The following is a 24,674-nucleotide window of genomic DNA, read 5'->3' on the forward strand; positions in this document are numbered from 1 at the left end:
ACTGTATTTCTGAAATAGCCGATTTAAAAAAAAATTATTTAAAAACTGCTTGGACGATGCCAATAAATCGTGGAAAATATGTGGGAACCGAAAAAATACAATGAGAAACTCTGTATTGCGTACAGCCTGTAGAGCCCTTAGCTTATGTTGTGATTATAAATACGTAACTTTTTTTTGAAGGTTAATTTAAGAATATTTAAACCTCGTTTTAAACAGAATCTGCACCCACCATATTGCCCACATTTTTGAAAACTATGTATCATTGGTTTATCCGATTGCTTTAACAATACTGCTAAATCATAACATGCCCGCATACAGCATTATCTATAGACTTGAGATGATTCACATGGTACGCTACCCAAATTTCGGTTGGATAGGTTCATTCATGCTAGCAGTGTACACGCAAATATGTCTGCTTCTAGGTCAAACATCGCTATAAATTGAGCACTATAAGACTCGGAAATGCTTTATAGCAGGTTTATCATTAGGAACGTCTGATAAACCGACCATGGGGTTCATTTTGTCGGACTACATCCGCGCACTAACCCACAACAATATTAGGTTTCACTATGTCCATAACCTAATATAAAGTATGTCAGCGTATACAACATAATTTTAGACGTTCTTTGAAATTTTGTAGTAGTAAAAATTGTAATTGTAAATTGTGTTGTTTTTCTAAATCAAAAATTGAAGTTTGATAAACAGTTTTCGGTTGACGGAATAAACAATAAACATTAAGCATTCTCAGCAATAATATAATCATAATGAAAATAAAATTAAATGATAGTCATACAAAACGCACAATTTTGTACCACTTTGAATGGTAATGTAAATCTTCTAGTTTCGTTCGTTTATTTCAAAGATAGTTGCAGATAAAAGTGATTGCATCTAGTTAATTTGATAAATATACAACCATTGTGTGTTACTCTAATAGAAAACTCTACTGCGATCGTTGTATCTTACTGAGAGCAGCCTTAGTAGAGGAAAGTGGGCTGAGTAGTGACAAATCGGAAACCAAACTCAGCGACACCAACCCGAGTAGTAGCAACGATGAAGTATTATGTCTTTCCTATGTTGGCTATTAGTCTTATCAGTCAGTATGACTGAGCTACTGCTATTCTCTATCATGTATATATATTAACATAATTTCCTCCTACACGATATACGTTTAGAAAGCTTAACGAATAAACGTAATAAATTACTTCTCACTACAGTTGCTACGTTTTGTCGGTTACGTCTAGCAATGCTGCTATTACCGTGGGTTTTTGGGTAGCAGCAGTAATTGATGCGACTATTAAACGACGCATTTGGCACTCCCATATGCGTAGGTGCCTCTAGGTGTAGCGAGAGTGCATTGTATGCTCACTTTCCTCCACCCTTCACAATTTGGCAAGGAACTTGACGATCGAGTTCGACACGATACGCTCTACACACACCCTACACATACAAACACACTCGCACTCTCTCTACGATGGTCCAGTGGATTGGAGGTGCAACACGTTTCCCCTCCGTTTAGTTGCCATTCCCGTGCGTATGGTTTGGGCTAAGCTCGTAGCGCGTCTGTGGTAAAGACGCTGCCATCATCGTGCGTTTGCGTGCGACACTGAACAGGTCGGTGCAGCAGTTGGAGACGACGATCGCTACCGTTGCGCCCAGTACGCCCCCAGCCAGCACGTCCGACCAGTGGTGCTTGTAGTCGGAAATGCGGCTCAGACAGGTGTACCAGGCCAGCAGGATCAGCAGAAACTGGAAAAAGTGCTTCAGCAGCTTCGAGCCGCGCCAGTTCATGCGGGCATGCAGAAAGATCTGTAACGGGAGCACAAAACATCATGAAAAACGATCGCACCGAGGAAAAGCAAGTCTTACAAAGGGGGAGGAGGAGGGGGGTCACAACAGCACTTACAGCACAGAAAATAAGTGTGTACATCGAGAAACTGGAATGTCCACTCGGGAATGACAGGCGCATTTCCTTCAGCATGCGGGCAGACGATTTCTCGCTGGTGCACACAAAGTCCGTTACGTATCGTCCTTGATTGATAGCGTCGGCACAAGTGGTACCGTCGGGCATCCGGGGTTTGCAGACCTGCGGCGAGAGCCAATAAAGACGCATTCATAAAGTGGTAATAACTACTTACACTGTTCGGTATTCGTGCAACATCTCAATCAGCTAATTGCTATGTTTCGCGATGCTGACGATCATAATGTTTAATGTTTCTCATGCTCATTAGAAAAGAAAGGAGGGGATGGGGACACACAACGAGCAAACGACCCTAGCTAACCATCAATCATGTTTAATTTCACCAGCGACAACAGTTACAATCACTTATAGCTCAGTTGTGATACTACAACTCTGTTCATAATAGCAGATCTAGATCTAGGTTTAATGATGTTAATTGTTCAATTCCAATTTACGCCTATAATAACTTTTTTTTTTATAAAATACAAAACTTTACTTTTCAAGAGTTCAATTATAGCAAGTGCATAGCAAGTGCAAAATGGTGTCCACGGAGAATATCTTCAAGGATGATTTCAATGAACTTCCCTTAAAACCATGCCTAGTTTCAAATTGAAGCTAAACAAAGAAAATATTAAGAACTATTAATTACATCCATAGTTATCAAACTCCTTACGCCTCAAGACGTTATTCTGCTCTCTGATCCGCGATCCCAACTTGAATACTGTTCGGTGATTTGGTCGCCATCGACTAGGATCCATATCGACCGTATAAGACAGAGTGCAGAGGTCTCTCACAAGGTTCGCAGCTAGCAAAATACTAAGTGAAAATGAAGGAAGTCTAGTACTATATTCCTGCGGCTGACAAACTTTGCGACGGAAAGAGCCATATTCTCAAAACAAACGTATAGTGTTTCACGTGAAGAGCCAAATTGTAAAACCAATAGATGAAAAATGTATGAAAACCCTCTGAAATATATGAACGATTAAAAGCCGCCATATCGATGTCAAAGAGCTCGCGAGCCGTACTTTGCCGATCGCTGCTATATACACAAAAAGGGGGGATAACTCAGGGGTACAGATTGAAAATTGTACCGAAAATAATGTAAGAAACTAAGTCACAAAATAGAAATAGAGAAATTAATATCACCATAACCAAAGCAATACGATCTTGCATCACGGTAAGAGGCGAAACAACTCATATACACCATAATGCGGTCAGAAAAGAACAAATACTATGGGGTTGAACATACATTTTGGGATGACATGCTCACAGTATAACCAGTATATCCATAGCCGGTGGTAACAATTCGTATGCTGGCCAATGATGCTACTACATGAACCTGTTCAACATCAAATGCAGGTATAAAAACGGTGGACAATAGAAAAGAAGAACATTTAAAACAAATAAAATGCCAAACCCATGCACCAACACAGTGAATGCAAATAAGTGTACGGGTTCACTAGACATTTCATGGACATTTTGTAAAAACACTAGTCTCCGCATGTGAATTTAATACCTAAAAATCGGGACGCATCCATTGATGTTTCCTCATCGAATAGACAACTTCCAGAAATAGTTATGTACTTAAAGACTCGAATTTACATTTCAGTTTTCACAACTGGACAATCATTGCTTAACTATTGGCATTGAAGGTTCAGTAGACATTTCATGGACATTTTGTAAAAACACTAGTCTCCGCATGTGAATTTAATACCTAAAAATCGGGACGCATCCATTGATGTTTCCTTATTGAAAAGACAACTTCCAGAATTAGTTATGTACTTAAAGACTCGAACTTACATTTCGGTTTTCACAACTGGACAATCATTGCTTAACTATGTTGAGTTAATAAAACAGAAAAAAAGCACATAGTACGATGCCTTATCGATAGAAGAATTTATCCGCTCGATCCTCACAGCGAATGATCTACTTCCTGTCTCAAACAATGCATTAACAGCTTTCAAAAATTAACTACATTAACAAAGCCCGTTTTAGGTTATTGCTTTTTAACACGGTTTTACGATGTGAGCTGCTGCATCCCCATTCTACATTCTTTCTTTCTCAAAGTGGCAATCAAGTGGGCAAGGGGCCACTCATTCATTAGCGCCATTTCCTCCCCCATCAAATCCCGTACAACGGGGGCATGCAGCAATGAACAATTGATAGCAGCAAAGATGCCCACGCTTTCTGTGTGTTACGCTGTCTTCTTGAGTGGCGTTCTTAAGCTGGGACGATCCGCAACAAGGAGGAGGAGGGAAAAACAACAAAACATCAACGTACGCCTGTGCTTGTAGTGCACTTCTTGTAGTTCACTTTCTAGAGGCATTGAAGATCGTTAGTAACAATTGAATTGTGCCTTGTCGGCAATAGTTCGATACACAATCCATGTTACGTGTGGGTGGTGGACCGGGGGTTCACCACACTCGAGTTGATAAGAACAGACTACCAATCGACCGGCGTTGTTGTTTCGTTCCGGCCAGCCCTCTACATGAAATGACACGGCGGCACGGGTCTTCCACACCGGAAAAAGTGTTGGTTGAGCGTATTGACAGAGCAAAAAGAGGATGTTTGCGATGCACTTCCTTTAACGATCGATCGCGTCTAATTGTGCTCTATGCGAATGGCGGAAGACGTTTGTTTGTCTTTGCCTTTTACTACGCTGCTAATGGATGCGCTTGAAAACAGAACAAAAAAAAAACACTCGCTGCTGCTGAACGGTCGTGTTCTGATTGGATTGGACACGTTTCAGTTTTTCATCGCCCGTTCACTTCTTTGTACCAAAATTCGATCGTTTGCTCGCTTACATCATACACACTCCCCCCTTTCTTCCTATATCTGCTCATTTCCAATTAAACGAAATGGGTCAATAAAAATGGTTTACCGAACCGTGCATCCTCCTACCGCGCGGCTACTTACGTCAAAGAAATGCGGCCGTAGGCGTCCTATCGTGTATTTACCGACGTCCGTCAACAGCTGACTGACGGCGGCTCCGAATCCAAACATGCCGATCGATTTGTAGGCCTGCACGACCCAGAACGGAATGTCCGTGTTCCACACCTTGAGCGGATGCGTTTCTGACGAGTTCTTCACACGCGCCCGGCATAGTTCCGTGATTATAATCTGTTGAGAAAGGAGGGAAAGAGAGAACAAACAAAATTTGAGATAATAAAATCGCACGAATGATGGTGTAACTTTTTGATGGACTGCAGCATTTACAGCATTACAACCATTGGAAATACCCATAAACGTACAAAGCACACGGCGAAAGAGTTCTAACTGGTGTGGTGGGAGGACATGGAATTGGGGTCAATCAACTGTTGCAACTAGATGGTTTCTCTCTACTCCCTCGTTTGCTAGATCCATGATTTTACGTGATTCAATTCCCTCTGGATTTTTTTGTTTTGTTTCGTTTGGTTTAGTTCGTCCACAACTCAAGCCAACATGCCCGCTGCACTGGGTGGACAGTTGGGGTGGGAGTGATCCGAAAGCAGGATCGTTTAACCGCATGTTCCGTAAATTAGATTAATGTTTCTATCAACCCCTTTTCCATCGCGAGCGCAATGACAACGAGTGGTGATTCGTTTACTGGGCAACTGGTACAGCTTGGTCGTACACATCATCGTATAGAATCGCTCTATCCTTAAAGAGAAGCCGGACCATGTGGCCCGAGTAGGAGTGGTCGGTCGGTACGGTTGGTGGCAAATGGCAAACGTAAGCATACCACCTCAAACTCAACGCGAAATGTGCTGCATTATGATTTGCATTTTTAGACCTTTATTCGAGAGTGCTGCACCACTTTTTTAGCGAAGTAAACGGAGTCGCGCCAAGCAAAACATAACGAGCAACAAAACACCGTACACACCGTGGGGCACCGGGTCAATCCCTCCGGGCCCGTACGGCGCGCACGCGTTTATCTATGAATTACAATCCGCAGCACAAAACGTAGCGCGCGTCGAGCAAATGGAGCAAAATTTGTGCGGGTCATAAATTTTTCACGTTCCACAGGCGCTAAAGGACAGAGACGCGACTCACGCGTGCCTTCGCGGATGATCTTTGCCCGAGCGATAGACGTGCTGAGAAAGCGAGAAGCTTGTATAGCTGTGCTTTATGATGATCGAGAAAGAGGCAAATACGAGGCTCGTAGATTTTAAAATGCTCTGGAGCCAACGGTTGGGTTTGTAGGTTGGACGGAGAGTTTGTGCTTTCCTCCGATGTTATCGTGCGACACGCGGAAATGAACTGAAAAGCATCGGCGAGCTTAAATCAATGATAAATGGTGCCGTGTGCTCCGGGATAGATTATCGATTTGCTACGGTGGTGACGGTCGAGGGGACGGCAACAATGGTGGTGGGAAATGTTTTATTACCATTGAGCGGGGACACTTTCAACGAGCAGTGCTTTTTCATACTTATGTCACAATATGATCACGGTTGGGGAATGTTTGTCAATGTAAAGAAGATTAATTAGAGAAGCATTTATTCTCCTATAAAGTCTGAGCACTTATCTGTAAAGTTATGGCGGGGCATTAGTTTTACACAAATAAATTCATCTTGCTTTGCAAACACTAAAGGCACCTTCAATCATACTTAATTATACCGACTGTTAATTGAAAGTCTCGTTTTAGTTATCTTGGGTTGGTTTTTGCAACTGCTGTCGGTCTTTCGCTGTCTGCTCTTTCTGCTGCCCGCGGCTAGGGTTGTATTGATAAGCTCATTCAAGTTTTCAATCCCGGCGCAGGGGGGCCGCTTGGTTAAGCCGCTTGTTTACGACTTTATTATAGGATCAGTCTAACGAAATGCTACTTGTCGGGAATTTTAACGAACAAATTTGCATTTAAAGTTCGAAGGAATTTCGGTATTTTGAGAGAGATAGACAAATGTTTACTTTAAAGTGTTGGTAGCCAACATCAATTTCATTAGCGTGCAAATGTTGCCGCCAGTTCGTGTCAGTTGAGAGTGCAAATCGATGAAATGCACAATTTATTGAGATACTGTTTTATACGCAACCAGAGGCTTTTTTATTTTTCCTTTGCAAAGACTCCAAAATGATACTCCAAGCGAGGTTAGAAAACTCTTTCGAAAAAACTCTATGTGTGGTGTAATTGATAGTTTCTTCCCGAGTTGTTTGCACCACGCAACCGGATAAGCCAACCCTTGCTATAGAGCAACATAGTGGAATGGGAATGGAAGCACGTCGGACATGGTTGGAGCCGGCGCGTGGCCATCCGGTAGACGACACAAACGCATTTTTATGAAAAAGTATTACATAAACTTGTTTGATAAACAATTTGTACTAGTTTTAGAATTCTTTTGTCATCCACGCGACCGACCAGCGTAGACTATTTAAATAAGAACAATATTTTAAACTGCGATGAAAATATAAGCTTATTATTGTTTCACGATAAATCGATATCCATGAAACTAAAGTCTTACATTACAAGTATCAAAAATTTGTTTTTGTGTTCATCATTACACTGTGATTCACACGAGAAATAGCCATTGAAATGTCTAAAAACTCCCTGCAAACTTAAATTTTACCAGTTTTCAAAAAGACCAGTAAAAGAACACCTTGACGGTGAAATGAGTGTCAAAAATGACACCAAAATGACAGCCGAATCGATCGATTTTTTTCGATCGGAAAATTGTGCTGAGGCCGAGTGTTTATCGGCAGAGGGCGCCTCAGAAAGGATGCGTTCGCAAAAATTCGACTGAATTACCAATAACCCGCTTTGACCCTTTGTCACTCTTTCGCTAAACCCGGAGACAAGCGAGTCTCCAAATAAAGCAAAATATATTGATTGCTTAAACCACATTTGTTTTTATTTAAATAATAATCAAATATGGGTGAAAGAAAGAGCATGTTGAAATTTATCAACAAATAGAAAAAATAACATATTTTAGATATATATATTTTTTACAGGGTTTCCCACGATTTATTGGTGGGTTCCCATAATTTTTTGGTTGCTTCCCATATTTTTTGGTGTGTTCCCACGATGTATTAATCGGTTCCCAGAATTTTTTGGTTCAATTATATTAATATCATATCAGACGATACCAATAAATTATGGGAACAAACCAAACATCTATGGGAAACGATGAATAAATCGTGAGACGAGCCAAACAAATTACGGGCAACGACCAATATGGGTTATGAATTATCTATTAATCAAATCTTTAATATCGTTTCATGAACTTTTTATTATTATTATTCAAAAGCTTTACTTTGGCATACAAATTATTAATATTAAGACATAATTATCCATCAATTTGCTCATCCACGACGATTTAAACAAGCATTCAACAAAAATGCTGATTGGGTTTGAGATAAACGTAACAAAAATGCTGATTGGGTTACGCGTAACGCAAACGTAACGTAGAGGGCTGATCCTTACTTTTACCAAAAAAAAATATATTTCATAAACAAAAAATCTTTCAAAATTGCTGATTGAAAGTAAATATCTTATCAGTATTTGAAAATAAATATATTATTCTATGCGAGCCAAACACTTTAAAGATGATATGCACATCAATTCACTCATAACCAACCGGTTGTTTATCATTTCAAATGAAAACTTATACCAATCTGAATAAAAAATGATTAGATTGAAAGCTAGAAAGATTACATAAGACCCGTCATATAATTGCCTTAGCGTATAGAATAGCAGTATAATGTAGAACGTTCCATTCCAGATGCGGCAACCTTCCTTTGCCACCAGAAACCACCTGAGAACGATTATATTTCAGACACCGTGCACCGAAGGGAACTATTCTTTCTTTAAACAGCGTTCAAGGTTCGAATAATAATTAGCCATTGTGTTAGAATCAATATAAATGACTGAAAGATTCCTCACCGTCCCGTGTAGCTTACAGCCGGGCTTGGGAAGGTCTAGAACGACCGGGAGTAGCTCTCACTCTTACTCTGTAGGCTGGTGCAGTGTTTTTATCGGTCATAGTCCAGAGCTTCGTGGGATGACCACAGCTGTTAAAGATGTTATAAAAACCGATCGTAAGCACCACATACATACACACACATAAGCACGTTTCAAGCTGAGACGATGAAAGGGCTTCATAGGTTGTTAATGACGCAAAGCCTTAAAAAAACGGGGGTAGTAAGCGGGATGCGAGGAAAACCACACACAGAAACCATCCAACTTATCGGGAACCAGTTTTCCTTCCACGCTAAACACGGCGGTGCTGTGAAAGCGACGTAACGGAGCAACGGAAAACTCGGCGACCACGCTGTCCCTCTGAACAGGCCGCCTCCGTATTGCGTTGGCTTAGGGCGCTATATCTTTATGGAAATCAAAGCCGCGTGTATCGGTGCAGACGAAGAATGTTTCAATGCATTCAACCACGTCGACGACAACGACGATATATGAACGTCATCATAAAGTTAAAACAAAGAGACGTGAAAAACGGGCCTACATGGGGTATGCTCACTCTACCCAACTTCTACATGGCACTCGAGAGGCGAGACCTTCGCCACCGGAAGACCTTGAGCCCCGTCGTATGCAGCAACGAAGATGATGATGCTGATGGCACACACTGAATCCGGCACTATCGTCGTTTCATCCCAAAACTGCATAATCGCAAAAAAGGCGACGCGGTCCATCATACCGGAGCCGGCAGCATATATGCGCATGTAGGCCGGGGTAGGCGTAAAACCCATTTCGCAGAACTGCTGCCGTGACGAATTCCTAAATTCGCTCGATTATACTTTACGCCCAACATGACCGTGACTGAACGGATGAGTAAAAAAGAGGGCTGATTCCTGCATTTGACTTCGACGCTTGGTAATCATTCTCATAGCATACTTCTAAAAGACCATCAAACGGGGTTTGTTTTGGCAAATTTGCAGCGTGATATGATTCGATCGCATACAGAATATGCGATGGTACGATCTTTGTGTATTGTACGAAAAAAACCCCTTCTTAATAATCAATTTATTGTTGCAGCACTTCTTCTTTCACACGCGGCTGTTTACGAAGCCGACCCAAAATGTAGATATTTTCAGATTCTGTCGACTTCAGCACGCCCTGCGTGAAGTCAAATGCAAATGAAACAAGCGACACTGTTCCAACAATCCGTCGTCGTTTAGGCTGCACCACAGGATGTTTGCCTAATTTCGATTTTACGGAAGTTTATAACAAGCAAACTACCTTCTTCCACCCTCGCTGAAAGAAGGGTTCTGTCCAGGAGAAACGAATGCACATAACATTACCACGAATTTTGCCCCGTGTGCGGATGTGCCACAGCGGAACACATCAAAGGGCATCTTTCTCTTGTCACGCAACCAAATTCGTCTCAAGAAAACAACCTGACACACCAAAGTTCATTGTAACGCCAGACGACTTACACGCTGCTGGGAGGGATTGTTTGGAGTTTCGGCGTTTTTTTTTTCTTCTAATACGTCGTTCTTTTGTGGTCCTGCTTTCACCACCCTCACGATGCACTTAACGGCAAAACAACGTGTCTGAATGCACGTTTTACAAATTTCTCCATGATGCTTTTGCCTCACCAAAACCTCCCGTTCCCCGCGACCCTTTAGATTAGAACGTTTGTTTGACTTTTCTTTTCTTCTTCTCTCCATTCGTTTTAGCTTCTTTAGCTGCAAGCATTTGTTTGCCCGATCCGGTTTGGTGTACGTTCCGGCCACAGGAGATACGTGCCCTTCGTATATGACCCCGGTACGGCCAGAGCTGCTGGACCGTTGAACTCTATGATGAGAAAGACTTACTGCCGCTAACACGATCAGCAACCACGAACAAATAAATATCGATATGCTCCGGGTCTGGGGCGATTGAATTTGTGTCTGCGTATGCGTTTGGGTGAGTCGTATTTTTTTACGACCGGTTAAAGTAATTAACGACCGACGACCGGGACGGGTCATAAATTATGAGCCGAGGGTTCGAGAGGTTTCAAATTATCGTCGAAAAATTGTGAATGGAAAACAATGTGCTGACGTCGGTTGGGAAAACAGTAGAAAAAATACCCTGCGGGAGACGACGGTATTGTAACAGCGCCAGTTAACACTTACCACAATTACCGGGAGAGCGATTCCGATGATATACAGCATCCAGTTCTGGAAGGTGGGAAAACAGAGATGAATTAAAAAAAAACAATGCGTACTTTCTTTCCTGACGGTCGGCACTTCACACGCGATTCGTAGCGCGCGTTGCCATAGGCGGGATTATATGGGATTTTGGTAACTTACCGTCACGGTTGAATCATGGAATGGATGCATCAGTGACTCATCATCGCAGAAAAATCCTCGCTTAAATGGATCCCCGACCAGGAAGAAGATTAGAATAGGAAACCCAACTGCAAGGAAGAAACCGAACAGAGAGAAAGAGAGAAAAAAGGGCAAAAATTAAAGCAACGTTGATATCTTAATGGAGCTATCACACACGCGTGACAGAAGCGATAAGGGCTTTATTATCGCGCGACATCAGTTTTACAACAATGTCAACGTGTCTGTTGTGGGTCGCTACCACGGACAACAATGGGCGTGATTCATGGCGTCAATTTAAAGATTTCAGAACAAGGTTTCTGGCTTATTGTTTATTTTATGAATGCGACCTCTTTACATATTTGATTCCCGGATTTCAGCTCCGGCATGGATTGTTGATATTAAATCAATATAGATCGTTATTTATACGGCATGCTTATGTGTGGAAGTTAAGCTGTGCTGTTTGTGTTGTATCAAAATAGTAGCATATAAAAAAAGAACAAAAATATAAACATTTATAAAAATAAACACGTCAATAAGAAAAAAAACTACTAAATTAATGTGATATTGTTTTGAAAATATGTTGCATGTAAATTGCATTTTGTGCCGGTTTGCCGAACGTGTCGATTTGACGAGTATCGAAAAAAAAACAATATTTAGAATTTCATTTATTTTCCTTCGTATCTTGTTATTACTGTTCGTACTGTACCCTACATCCTACAGTATTGCAATATTCAACGGTTAACAAACGTGATCAAGTGTGGCGATCTTTTTCGATTTAATGTAACCACGATCATCATGGTTTCAGATTGAACGCTCTGATTACACACCAAAGAGGATCGATCGAAAATAATCGATCGATCGAACGGATCGATCGACGAGCTGCTCCCAACAGTGGCGACCACACGTACGTCGTGTGTACTCAACGCCACCAAGGTTTGCCCCTTTACGGTTGACGACCGCTATGGCAGAAAATGAAAATTCAACCCGAATGAAAATTGGATGCCGATAAAAACGTGACAATCTTCGATTATGTTTTCAAGCCCTTCTCTGCTGCACAGGGCGGGGCGTGTAGTACTTGCGCCAAACGAGATGTTTTAAAACGCCTTATTTGTATTTCACCGAAGCTGCAGCAGCACTGGGACACGCCAAAGGAAAGCCAAATATTTGCATAAAATCTGCATAAATAAGCTACTCCGAACACCGTTACTGAGCGGATCGCTTTGGGGCTTTCGTGCACTCGATGCAATGGCATTCCGGATAAGATTTGTACGCCGCTCGGGGGGGTTTACTTGGGGGTCAATTGAATTCGGTTTCAATAATTTGCCCACAACGTGCGAGTGGCACTGGCACGGGGGACTGACGGGCGCATTCGCGCCCGCACGGAAGCAAGAAGGCAGCGATGCGCACGAGGCGACCGTATAGTGTCGTGTGTGTAAAAAAAAATCCGACATTCCCGGCGCAACGATGTAGAAATTGCATGTTCTGACCCGCTTGTTAACAACGGTGTAATACTGGATCGATTGTTGCCGAAGGTAGACAACGACAGAAGGATAAGTAATTGTGCGTTGATACGATGTGATGGTGGGTTAATTTGAATCCTTGTTGGGAAACTTGTTGCAATTTATATGTAAACGAGTCACCCTCCTGGTGGGCTTATTGCTGCGCTTCTTTGCAATCAAGCAGCAGCGATGCAATGCAATCAGGCGCTGAATGATGTTATGTTTCGTAAATTATGCCATCATTTTACATCACAGAACAATTGTTCAGTACGAGTGTGTGTTTCTGATCTTACTTCTACCAGCAATGCAAATACTTCGACAACCTGATGAGTATGTTAAATTATCGAGATATTGCGGTATTGGTTTTTGAGTACAGTGTTTATGACCAAAGCAGTGAGGATATATGCGTTAAGTCGTGCCTGAATAAAAATTGTATTTAACATTCGCTAGTCGGCACTTGATAACGAGTGGATTAACGAATGACATCGATTCGAATGATAAAAAAAAGTATGCGGATTACAATTGAAGAGCAATGAGAGCTGTGTACTGTGCGTCATTAAAGAGCAATTGAACATCGTAAGCTTAAAAAGAGGGATAATCGAAAGCATGGAAAATGTTTTTTATTCCGCTAGGCCGTATCACTCACGAAGGTATTTGAGGGAGGAGATAAGAAGGTATAAATGATATTTATTGTACATGCTATTAAAACAACACTTTGCTTTAGTCATCGTGTAGGATTGGTTATAGGATTCTTTTGGGGTTAGGTTGGATCTGTTCGATTAATGATTATCACTAATGGACACTACTGTTGCTAGCTTATACAATTTAAAAATGGGATCAAGAAAATGTATTGCAATCATAAAAAGAAACGTTATTTTTAGCGTGGTTATGTATATGATTGATTTCATGTTCTTCAAAAGAATTCAAAAATCAAAAATCATCTTTTTCTTTGTTATATTCTGTATAAATGTTATATTATCATTATGTAATACGAACATTAGATAAACTTGTAACAAAACTTTTATTCTTCTAGCATCAATTTATTTAAGGTGTGAAGACGATCTGTCCATAATTCTTTGGTACAGACGAGAGGTATGGATGGGAATTGAAATATATCCCAGCTTTAGATAAACCGCTTCGTCGATCAATAAATATCATGGGAACCCGCGACGACGTCTAAATGTGTCCAAGAAATTAACATATATTTTCGTTTATTTGTTTTAGTTTCAACATTTCAGGACGAAGCTTCCGTCACTTTCAATACTACTAACAATAAATTAAAAATTTAATTTTGGGTTTTTACACATGAATTTCATAACAATGCTAAACCAAAAAGATGTACCCAATTTCCTAATTTCTGAATAGTTTATCTTTTCGTCGTATTGAATTTAACCCTGTTCATGACATATACAGCCATTCTCCATTTATGGAAAATAATAGAGAGTACCAGAGAATACGAGAGAGTACGAGAGAATAGAGAGTAACAAATTAAAGAAGTTTAAGTTGGCAATCATATTTGTTTATTTTGAATTACGCTTCACTTCATCCGAAAAGCTTCATACTTTGGTTTGTTTATACAGGGTTTCGAATCAGATAAGGGAATAGTTCAATCACTTAGGGGAATGTTGCAAATCGGTAGGGGAATGTTGCAAGCAAGCTGTGGAAGTATGCAATCATATAGAGGAGTGTTGCAATTGATTAGCGGAATTTTGCAAGCGTACCGATTTGCAACATTCCCCTAAGTGATTGAACTATTCCCTTATATGATTCGAAATCCTGTAAAAAAAATACAATAAAAATAATTAGCATCAATCATTTTAACGTTAACTTTTAATTTTTACTTAAGTGTGGCACTAAACAATAGAAAAAACTCTCAAGAGAATACTAAACCTCGCAAACGATGTATCAAACAAAAACAGTGAATGCACGATATAAAACAAATATTGTCAAAACATATTTGAAACCATAATTTTAATAATTTTTTTCACTAAATTTTCACTAAACCCGGCTTAGTATTATGGAAAATTAAAAAAAATGTTTTGTAATAGAAACCTTAATTTTAGTTGGCTTTTTAAAGCATTAACTAAATGAACATGTGAATTAAGTTGCTTGTTAGAATAATGTTGTCATGAGGCCTTAGATATTCTCCTTAAAATGACAGCAGACTTTTGGGATCTCGTATGCCTAAAGACGATCTACTGCAGTTTAGTGCACTGTACGCTCGAATAGCGCGCCAGTGTGGTTGGGCACCCTACAAGCAATATCATTATAGATAGAATAGAAAGCATGCAGAAAATTCTTAATGCAAAAAATGCAAATTAGAAGATTTGTTTTCAAATATTTGACACATCAGAATGACGACGAAATAAAGCCCAAGCTATTTTCATTGCTGGCCTGCTTCTACGCGAAATTGATTGTCCCATCTTGTTGGCTAAGATACTTCTCTAAGCGCCTTCGCGGTCACTACGCCCCTGAGATCCTTTTTTCATTCCCGCTCTATGTACTCGTTATGGTCAAAACAATCTTTTTTTGTCAGTATGCATCACTATAATTCGTATTTTCCTCACTTCGATATTAATATGTCTCTTTCTACCATTCGTGCTCGTCTTGCTGCATTGACTGTCACACATCCGTCTATACCAGGGGTCTCCAAACTTTTCACTTCGCGGGCCGCATAGCTTTACAAATATCGGTTTTGAGGGCCATTTTGGTGTCACCTTTAGCTAATATTCGAACATTTAACATTTCGAATGAGAAAATATCAACTGAATGTATCAATGTTGACAGCATTCTATTATTGAAGCTTTATTTTAAACATAAAAAGTTAACATTGTAATTGTGATTAAAATAATCAAACTAATAAAATGTGTGTTTAAGTCTTTATAAAGTTATCACGGGCCGCATTATAGGATCTCGAGGTCCGTAGTTTGGAGACCCCTGTTCTATACTAAAACAATTTTACAGTTTGTGTTGTTCTCTCAATCGGTGATACGATCTATTACGTTAGTTTTTAAGCTTATATGAACGATTAGTATTATCTTAGGGGTTTTCATAGTGTTAAATTACAAAGGCAGAGACTTATACTTAAATAAAGAAATAAAGAAACAATTTGGACTATGCTTTACAGGAGAAATAAAGCCACAATAACATAAGCTTTTTTCATATCGATAGTTTTCTTTGCTATTTTAGTCAACATAATTAGCCATATGTGAGTCACTGAAAAAGAAAAACATTTTCTCCAAACACAATTAATTGGCCATATGTGCATCACCCCGAAATGCAGCTTTCATCTGTTTGAGATTTGCCTTTATCTGTAAATTGTTAGAGTTTCTAAGCTGGTCGCGGTTGGTTCACCCTACCCAGATCGCATGTACTCCGACTACAGTCTAGAAGTAGCTGTGACATAAATAACACTCGAATCAGAGTTAAAAGTGGTTGGTACCATGTTTCGGCTCGATAGTGACTGACTCGTCGTCGTGTTTTCACTTCATCAATAAACAGACCTTCAATTTGTCTCCACCACTATTAAAATGCCAGTTGACAAAATGTGAACCAAACTTGTTGGATTGATCACGCCAGATTGTTTCTAGCAACAAATGTTAAAAAAAAACCCTCCACCATTCAACCACTTTGCAGCTAGCAAGTGTTCGTAATCCCCAAAAACCCAAGAACATCTCAACACGAATTAGGCAAGTTTGGTTAGGAAACACTTCGACACTTCGTTAGGAGCAATTTTTCATTGCTGTGCTTTAACCGCTTTCCCTTTTTTTTCCTCCCCGTAGCGCGACAGAATGAGAAAAAAAGTGGCCACTAGGAATGCATTTTTGGAGTGCAATTGATTCGACGGAAATGATCCATTTGATTGCGCTCGGCACATTAACGCCATCGAATTGCGCGGATTCAACGTGGCGAGAGAAGCGTGTGCGTCTACTATGGCTAAGGGTGGTGAAAGTGAATCCGGCACTAGAGCGCAATGTATGGACAGGGGAGCAGAACCCCATGCTGGGGTAGCTATTTCCATACATGTGCTGTAGCGATGTGATGCCCATCCTCCGTCCTCTTCTGTACAGAGTCTTTTACTAGCCCATGCCCTCCTGCCGGCCAACCGGCCCAGCCGGCCGGGTCGAACTAGTCGTTCCGTTTGGTGACCATGTGTGGCAGAGTGCGTCGGTCGTTGTAGCTGCCGTTGCGTGATGATTGATTGATACTTTCCTACACCAACGGCAACAGCACCAAGCAGCGCAAGAGGAAGAGAAACGCATCCGAAAGCGTCAACCGTGGCAAGTTGTTGGTGTTGTTGTTGTGCTTCGATTAAGCCGCATGGTTTCGGCCTCGTGGAATGGAGTTGTTTGCCATTTGGTAATACAAAATAAAAAAAAAACGCGACCGCGTTGCGGTTGAGCTCGTGGCGTTTTGATTATTTTTTCAGCTGGTCCACGGCGTCGGACTTCCCTTGCGAAAGTCCAATTCGTCCAAGTACGGAGAAGCACATGCTCGAGTGATCGACGTCTTATATGACCATGTGCGGAGCAAGAACAACCAGGGCCAGTTCCGCCAGCATGGCCTGACGTGCGCACGCTTCGTTGCTAGGGCAATATTAGGTTTCGGGAAGTAGTGCGTCACGTCAACGAGTGTTATGTTTCCATCAATTTCTGTCCTACGTGAGGAAGATTCGCCTTATGGGGCGCTACACTTATAAGATGTAGTGACGCTGTGTACTAGCTTACGGAAAACTTCATGGGCCGGGGGTATTGCCGTACTCTGTTGTTAATAATTGCCTTTTAACCTGCTGTTATGAGAGTAATTCATTATGAATTATCATTTTTTGTAGCTTTTTTTTAAATTATTTTCTAGTCATTATTATGCTTGAAAACTAATTTATACCATTTGTGCATTTACAGTTTCACCGAGTCAATCTTGCAAACATAATGCAAATAGCTGTTGTTACATCACTCGATTATTCGATACACAATCTTCAGGAACATACCCAATAAAAACAGATGATTGGACTTTTGTAAATATATTTTTTACGATTGTTGCTATTTGAATTTGCATATTTTGAAAGCAAATAAACCTATTTATGATGGAGTCTTTAACCGAGTATATTCAGGATAAGGCAAAATATAGAGTAAGCAAATTCAAAAGAACAAAATCTGCCGAAGTCATAGTATTAATCTATATATAACAAATAAAAGAAAAACTATGCTGGTGTCTGTTTCCTTTTTTTAAGCCTAGCTAGCAACTCAATAAAAATTACCCAATTCTTCACCGTTAATATACCGTCTATTCACCAGAGAAAGCTTCTAAAAGTCCAAAAATAACCAACGAAGTAATGAAAAAATGTATTAATCAGACGTTGAAAAGATAAAAGAGATTAAGGGAAGCTCCATCACTCCTAGAAGGTATAAAAGATGGAAATCGAGAAGTTAAAATATTAATTACTGATTTGACACCGTCGTTCATCGTTGTAAAAGGAGAAAAAATCCATATACAATAGAACGTAAAACAAAGAACGTGCAACTATGTCATCAGTATAATATGCATCTTGAGATGACATGCTTAGAATACTAAAAATCTAGTAGAACTTGAGTAAAAATTGTTTAAGCTGTTGGCAATTATGCTACTAAATGGAGGCGAGAGAATATGGCTACAAGATCAATTAGAAAAAGAAGACTCTAGAATCTATCTTAAAACAAAATAATAACCCCTTTAAATAAAGAATAGGTAACGTAACAAATTAAGTGCCTGAAGCTAGAAATAGCAGATAAATTCAAAGAAACAAACGGGGTCCGTGAACATTCATATTACTACAGAGAACAGAACATGAAAATTTGATGGAGACGGAAAGCGTTACGAAAAAATCAACTGAGTCATCAAAAAAAAAACGAAATGATCAATACATGGACGATAGTTGAAACCTATTATCACATTGAGTGACATAATAGATAAGCAGAGTACTCAACCATCAATATTTGTGGATTCGAATTTGGCGTTCAAGACAGAAAATAGTTGACTCAAAAAAATGAATGAATTTAAATGTACGAGATGGGTAATATCGCTTCTTACGACTCATTGCTGTTGACTAGTGGTGTACTCACTGAGCTTACACATGGGCTCTCTCTCTCCGATCCGGCTCTGGCAAAAACGGAACTACTAGTTCCGCCCGGAATCGGAGACATTCGGAGTCTGAGTCAGAGTGATCTGGAGTAATCTGGAATTGTCCGGAGTCGGAGTTAAAAGCAAGAAGCAATATGTCAGATTCTCCCTTGTTGCTACGTGTGTAATAATCGTTTTATTTTGGTAACTTTGTCAACTTTCTTCTAACTACCGTTCGCTTATATTAGTTTTCGTTGCAAAGTTCAACAATTAGTGTTGTTTCTCTCGAATTATTTTTTCTTAAATGGCGCCTAATCTTCATCAGACCAAATTGATCCTTTGGACAGATTTGGACATATATTTGGACAGATTGTTGGCTCGCCTTTGGAGATATCGTGTTATCCTTACTTTTAAACTAACGCCATCTGAGGTTTCTTTTGTAAATTATTCGAGCTTTCCTTGTCCTATTTAGAAAATATTTATCTACATTCATCTGCACAAGGTCGGTAGCGTGACTCTTCCGAGGGCACTTTTTTGAAGTTTATTTTTGTTTCCTGGATTTCTTTTTTTTCATGGAGTTTGTTGCTAGCGCTGTAAATTATGCTAATTTGGCATCGGTTACCCAAAGGGTTGAGGCTTAATGCCATCTTAGAAGAAAAATCATCAAAATGGCGGTTAAAAGCGAGAATTACGCTAAAATCTCCGCCAATACCGGCTTTCGAGACTAATTCAGTACCACGCAGCTGGGGATATAGTCAGTCCTTTGCTACAGGCGAACAGGCTTGAACCCACGACGGGCGTATTGTTAAGTAGTTCGCGCAGACGACTGTACCATAGGACCGCCATACGACGGGAGATAAAACAACAAATAAGATTTAAAACAACACAACAGTCTCTCACTATGTTAATGGTACATTCAACTTTTGCGCGTTGTTTGTAAATATTGTGGCCAGTTCTCAAGATAGGCTCAACATTTTGATGTCATTCGATAGATAACCTTTCTGAGCATGGATTAAGTGAATGAATTGGAAGAATATTATAGTCTGCCCGAGCTATTATGGATAAGATGTTCAAAAACATCATAATTAGAAGCCAAATAATTGTTGGTATATAAATAAATTAGGTGGAAAATAGTACCACACTCGAGGTCATAATTTAGTTTCCATGAGCAATAAGTGCCACTTTCATGGTCAGGCTGAATGTAATTAACGAATAAAGTATGTTTTGGCCAGTATGAGTTCCGTAAACTCAAAAGAACATCAATCAAAAGGAATGATTGGTGAATTATCCATAGTTTCAACAATTTAAATCAAAACAGGAAGTTGTACGTTTTGGACGTATTTTGATGTGCGACCAATTTGAAGACATTACCAGCTTCTAGACAGGATGTAAAATGAAATCAATTTTCTAACACTATTCCAATCTACCATATTAAACATATCATTGTACATTAGCATGGTTCATTGTATCGATTTCAGTAACAAATGGTCAAATTTACACATCAACATCCATCTTTAACATAATCGAGTGAGGTTTGAGAATAGTGAACAAAAGTAAGGAAATCCTAATGATCTCACAAAAAACAAGACTATTATAACAAATAAAGCTATGTTTACATACAGCCAGTAAAGCTATATTTATTCAAATAATCCTATCTTTCTCAGACAATTAGGATTTCGTTGCTTTTGTTCATTTATCTCTAAAGCCTCACTCAATTATCTTAAAGATAGATGTTGAAGTGTGAATTTGACCATTTGTAAGGATATATCAAATATAATAAGCCATGGTAATTAAGAATGATATGCTTGAAATGCTAGATTCAATTAGCTTTAAGGAAATTTATTTCATTATCCATCTTGTCTACAAGCTAGTAATATCATCAAATTGATCGCACATCAAAATATGTCCAGATCACACAACTTGCTGTTTTGATTTAAATTGTTGAATCTATGGATAATTTACCAATCATTCCTTTTGATTGATATTCTTTTGAGTTTTTGGAACTCATTCTGGCCAAAACATACTTTATTCGTTATTTACATTCTGCCTGACAATGAAAGTGGCACTTATTGCGCATGAAAACTAAATTATGACCTCGAGTGTGGTACTATTTTCCACCTAATTCATTTATATACCAACAATTATTTGGCTTCTAATCATGATGTTTTTGAACAGCTTGTCCATAATAGCTCGGGCAGACTATAATATTCTTCCAATTCATTCACTTAATCCATGCTCAGAAAGATAATCTATCGAACAACATCAAAATGTTGAGCATATCTTGAGAACTGGCCACATTTTTTGCAAAAAAACGCGCAAAAGTTGAATGTACCATCAATTTAGTAGCTCACTGTATCACAACAAAAGGTGATCGGACACATAAAAGGAGCAGTACATCTTTCAATACGTCTTTATTAAGCAAAGGCTGCATCCTTTTTCGAGAATTACATTCTACTCCGTAAAAGAAGAAGAAGCGTATTTGTATATAATAAAGTAAAACCGGGGTTTTATGTGACAAAATTCGCCTATGCTGTAACACATAATAGATCGTAGATTCAAATCTAATTTCAACCTTTAGATTTACATTGCTCAAGGCAACTTGTTGATATATTTGTTATATTTTATAAAAGCATGGTTTTTAATTAACACGGAGAAATTATTCAATAGGCATGGCGTGTGCTTAACATTAAGAGGCGTTTCAAAACACTTAACGTTCCGATTCTATTCGCCTAATTGTTTACATGAGTTCAATACCCTTCAATTGAAAATTGAGTCATATATTGTAAAAATAACATCGAAAGCACTTAATGCATTTCAATTAACAGTTTAATAAGACCCTGCTAATTATTCAGCCGTAACGAAATGTGATTGAAAATCGATAATCAATCAACAAAGTTCACCCATAACTACAATGTGTACGCCTGAACTAATATATTGTACTGCTATTGAATGATATTGGCACTATCGATTACTATAGGCGAAACATACGTAATTAATTGAAATATTAATGCTTTTTAATATTCCGTTCACCAAACAAATCCGTGTAACAAACAATTCGGACTCCAACAATAATAATAATATGTGTATAAAACATATTATACCGTGTCAAGGCAACTATTTTCCTCGATTCCTCCCGCCACATGGCGCTACTGCAAAACGGTACTTTACGATTCAGAACTACCGAACCGGCTACAAACAGCGTGGTATTTCGTAACCGTTTGCGGCGTTTGCACAGGTTGTTTAAATATTTCATTTTAAACGTGTCCCAGAGCCAAACCGGTCCCACCTATACCGGGGCGAGCGGACACACTTGAGAACCGATTTTCGAGCCGCTGTGACTCATTTCGAAGGGTTAGATAAGCGAGCCGGAGGAGCCCACGGTCAAGGAAGGTTTTTGATAAAAATAAAATGGAAACAATCTACTGCTAGCACCAAGTCCTGTATCTCTAGAGACGGTTATCTGTGTGAGCGTGTTTGTGTGATGAGGTGTGATAGTTAATTGCTACAGCAAATTGGTTGGTTGGACATTTGGTAGCGTTTGAATTTTCTATTTTTAATTTCTAATGTATTTACACATTCTTGGGGCACATTCTTCGCAAAGTACGATCAACACACAACTAATCACGGTGCGTGCCGTGTCATTTATCAAAACGTAACCGATAAGAATGTGTAAGGGGGTTTACCCTTGGAATGATAGTAGTAGAAGCAACGGTGAAGACAAATTAGTCATCATTAAAGCTGTGAAAATACAACGAACGTCACAACAATCGTGCTCGTATGACATCAGCGAACACCTTCGAACGAATGCTGCCACAAACACACACACACAAACAACGCTGAATTAATTTGGCATCCATTTCCGACACACGTGATGCGGGACAAATTGTTGTTTGCCTCCGGTAGACAATCATTCCCCCGCGGACTGGATTGATGTCATTGGAAATTGCATACAGATCGACATCATCATGCCTGACCTGCAACCACATGTGCTCGTAGTAACGGTGTGGATGCTGCCTGCTTCGCGTGTCGAACGAAGGTTATCCACATTCCCAAACGGGCAATGATCGAAGGAGACTTGAAATGTTTTATTCTTTTTAAACAAAGTCACGACACGAGTCACACCTTGAACTTGCATCAATCGTAGTACACGGCGCCTCGCACGCACGCAGAGTATTTCGCTCTGTGTGACAAAACTCCACTGCCACACTACTTTATCAGTGCCAGTTTCGAGTGATAAGCTACCCGTGGGAGGCGGGAACTGATAGCAATTAGATAGAAAAATCGATGCTTACCGCAGCAAAGGATGAGAAAGTCGAGCCCAACTTTCAGTAGCACCTTCTTCGTGTCGTCCATGGTGGTGAGGGAGCGGCTGGTGCTGCTGCTGTTGGTCCCCCGCTCAGCTACTACGATGGGCTGCTGTTCGCTACCGAACTCGGTTGTGCAGTTGCTGCAGTTGCTGTCGTTGGAGCTGGAATTATCACTCGAACCACCCGCGGAATGTACTATCACTGAAGGGTCAAGATGTCGGTAGGATGTTTTGCGCTTCTGGTGCTGCTGCTGTCGCGGAAGGTGTCTTTCGTCGTGGTTCAGCGGCGTTTCTTCACTGATAGCAGCTCCGTCCGTAATGTGGTACATTTATTGCTGAAAACGACCTCGTAAGTACCTCTCTTTCTCTCTCTCTCTCTCCCCCGAACACACACTCACACTCCAACCCGTAGATAAAACAATAAGTCACACAAAGGCCTCCACTATACGCACACTCTCGCCACTCTGTGGTGGATCGATGTAACGGTAGATGCCGAGGTGGTTATACACCTGTACCTGTTCTGTTGTTTACGTTTTCGCAGATAAACAATCTCAATGCACACCGACGAGGCAAAGCGCTGTTCGTCGTCGCGTTGTCGTGGGAAAACTTCAGCAATACATTAGTGCGACCATTGTTTATCGCGCACAAGGCTGGTGGAGAAGCAGGTGGTGTACCACAGCGAGGGATTACAGTGATATATGGCGCGTGCTTGAATATTTTGTAATCCACTTCACTTCCCTTCTTTCGCTTTACTGCAGCATAGCACTCGTGCGCATCCGCCCGGGCGCGAGATGTCCTTGAAAATGTTACCTTCGCCTTGATTCCGCGTATCGATTCGGGGTCCCAACGGGAACCCGTTTTTTCTTGACGAGCGTTCAAAAACACGCAAGGTCATAGGACGGGTAACATTCCGCCCTCCGGAAGGAATGTATCGCGTACCACGGCACAGGTAGCTACCGCACAGAGCTATGCAGATGATTGCTCCGGGAATTCGCGCGAGATAACACACAGGCACGAGGCGAATGTGAAACCGGTTGTGCAAAATCACTGCAATTTCTTCTTACAGCTGACGAGATGGATGAGTTATGTCGGGCACATTATCACTTGGTTTGCGTGATGAGTCGTAAGAATTCTTATTAATCGTTTCACACCCGCAACCGCATTATCTCGCACGGAGCATTATCACTGCAGTGGAACGCAAGAAGAAAAAAACGGTACCGTTTTCTCGCGAACTGATGGCGCTTGCACTGCTGTAGTCGTCTCTTTCGTCGTCCGCCTTCTACTGTTTTGTTTGAAGGCAGGCACACACAACAACACACAGTTTTGTCAGCGAGTGGGTATGAAACGTCACGACCACCTTCCCAACGAACCATTCCCAGCGAACATTCGAGCAGTTGTGTGAGCTAAAGTCAAATAATGGATTTCAACTCGAACTTGGATTGCAAAGTTGCTCGAATGGTTCAGTTGGATGCTTTTAAGAGATTATTCGGATCTTGTTTCGGAGGGCAATGTAGAATGTTCTGCTCTTTTAGTGCAATTACAAAATGTAACTGCAGTTGAGTGTAGCTAATCCTTGTTGTTTAGA

At 40.4% G+C, this 24,674-nt stretch overlaps 1 protein-coding gene across 1 annotated transcript; it reads right to left on the bottom strand.

Moving 5' to 3' along the window:
* Positions 1-804: 804 nt before the first annotated feature.
* On the bottom strand, positions 805-24,403 carry LOC1274134 (putative phosphatidate phosphatase). The gene is made up of 6 exons (XM_061642162.1): positions 23,076-24,403; positions 11,171-11,277; positions 10,994-11,038; positions 4,874-5,077; positions 1,904-2,083; positions 805-1,806 (listed from the first exon to the last, which is right to left on the bottom strand). The coding sequence occupies exons 1-6, from the start codon at positions 23,416-23,418 to the stop codon at positions 1,513-1,515; spliced, it is 1,173 nt and encodes a 390-aa protein (XP_061498146.1). The 5' UTR covers positions 23,419-24,403; the 3' UTR covers positions 805-1,512.
* Between the last annotated feature and the right edge of the window lie 271 nt (positions 24,404-24,674).

This window comes from Anopheles gambiae, chromosome 2 (genome assembly GCF_943734735.2).
Source record: "Anopheles gambiae chromosome 2, idAnoGambNW_F1_1, whole genome shotgun sequence".
In the NCBI taxonomy this organism is placed as follows: domain Eukaryota; kingdom Metazoa; phylum Arthropoda; class Insecta; order Diptera; family Culicidae; genus Anopheles; species Anopheles gambiae.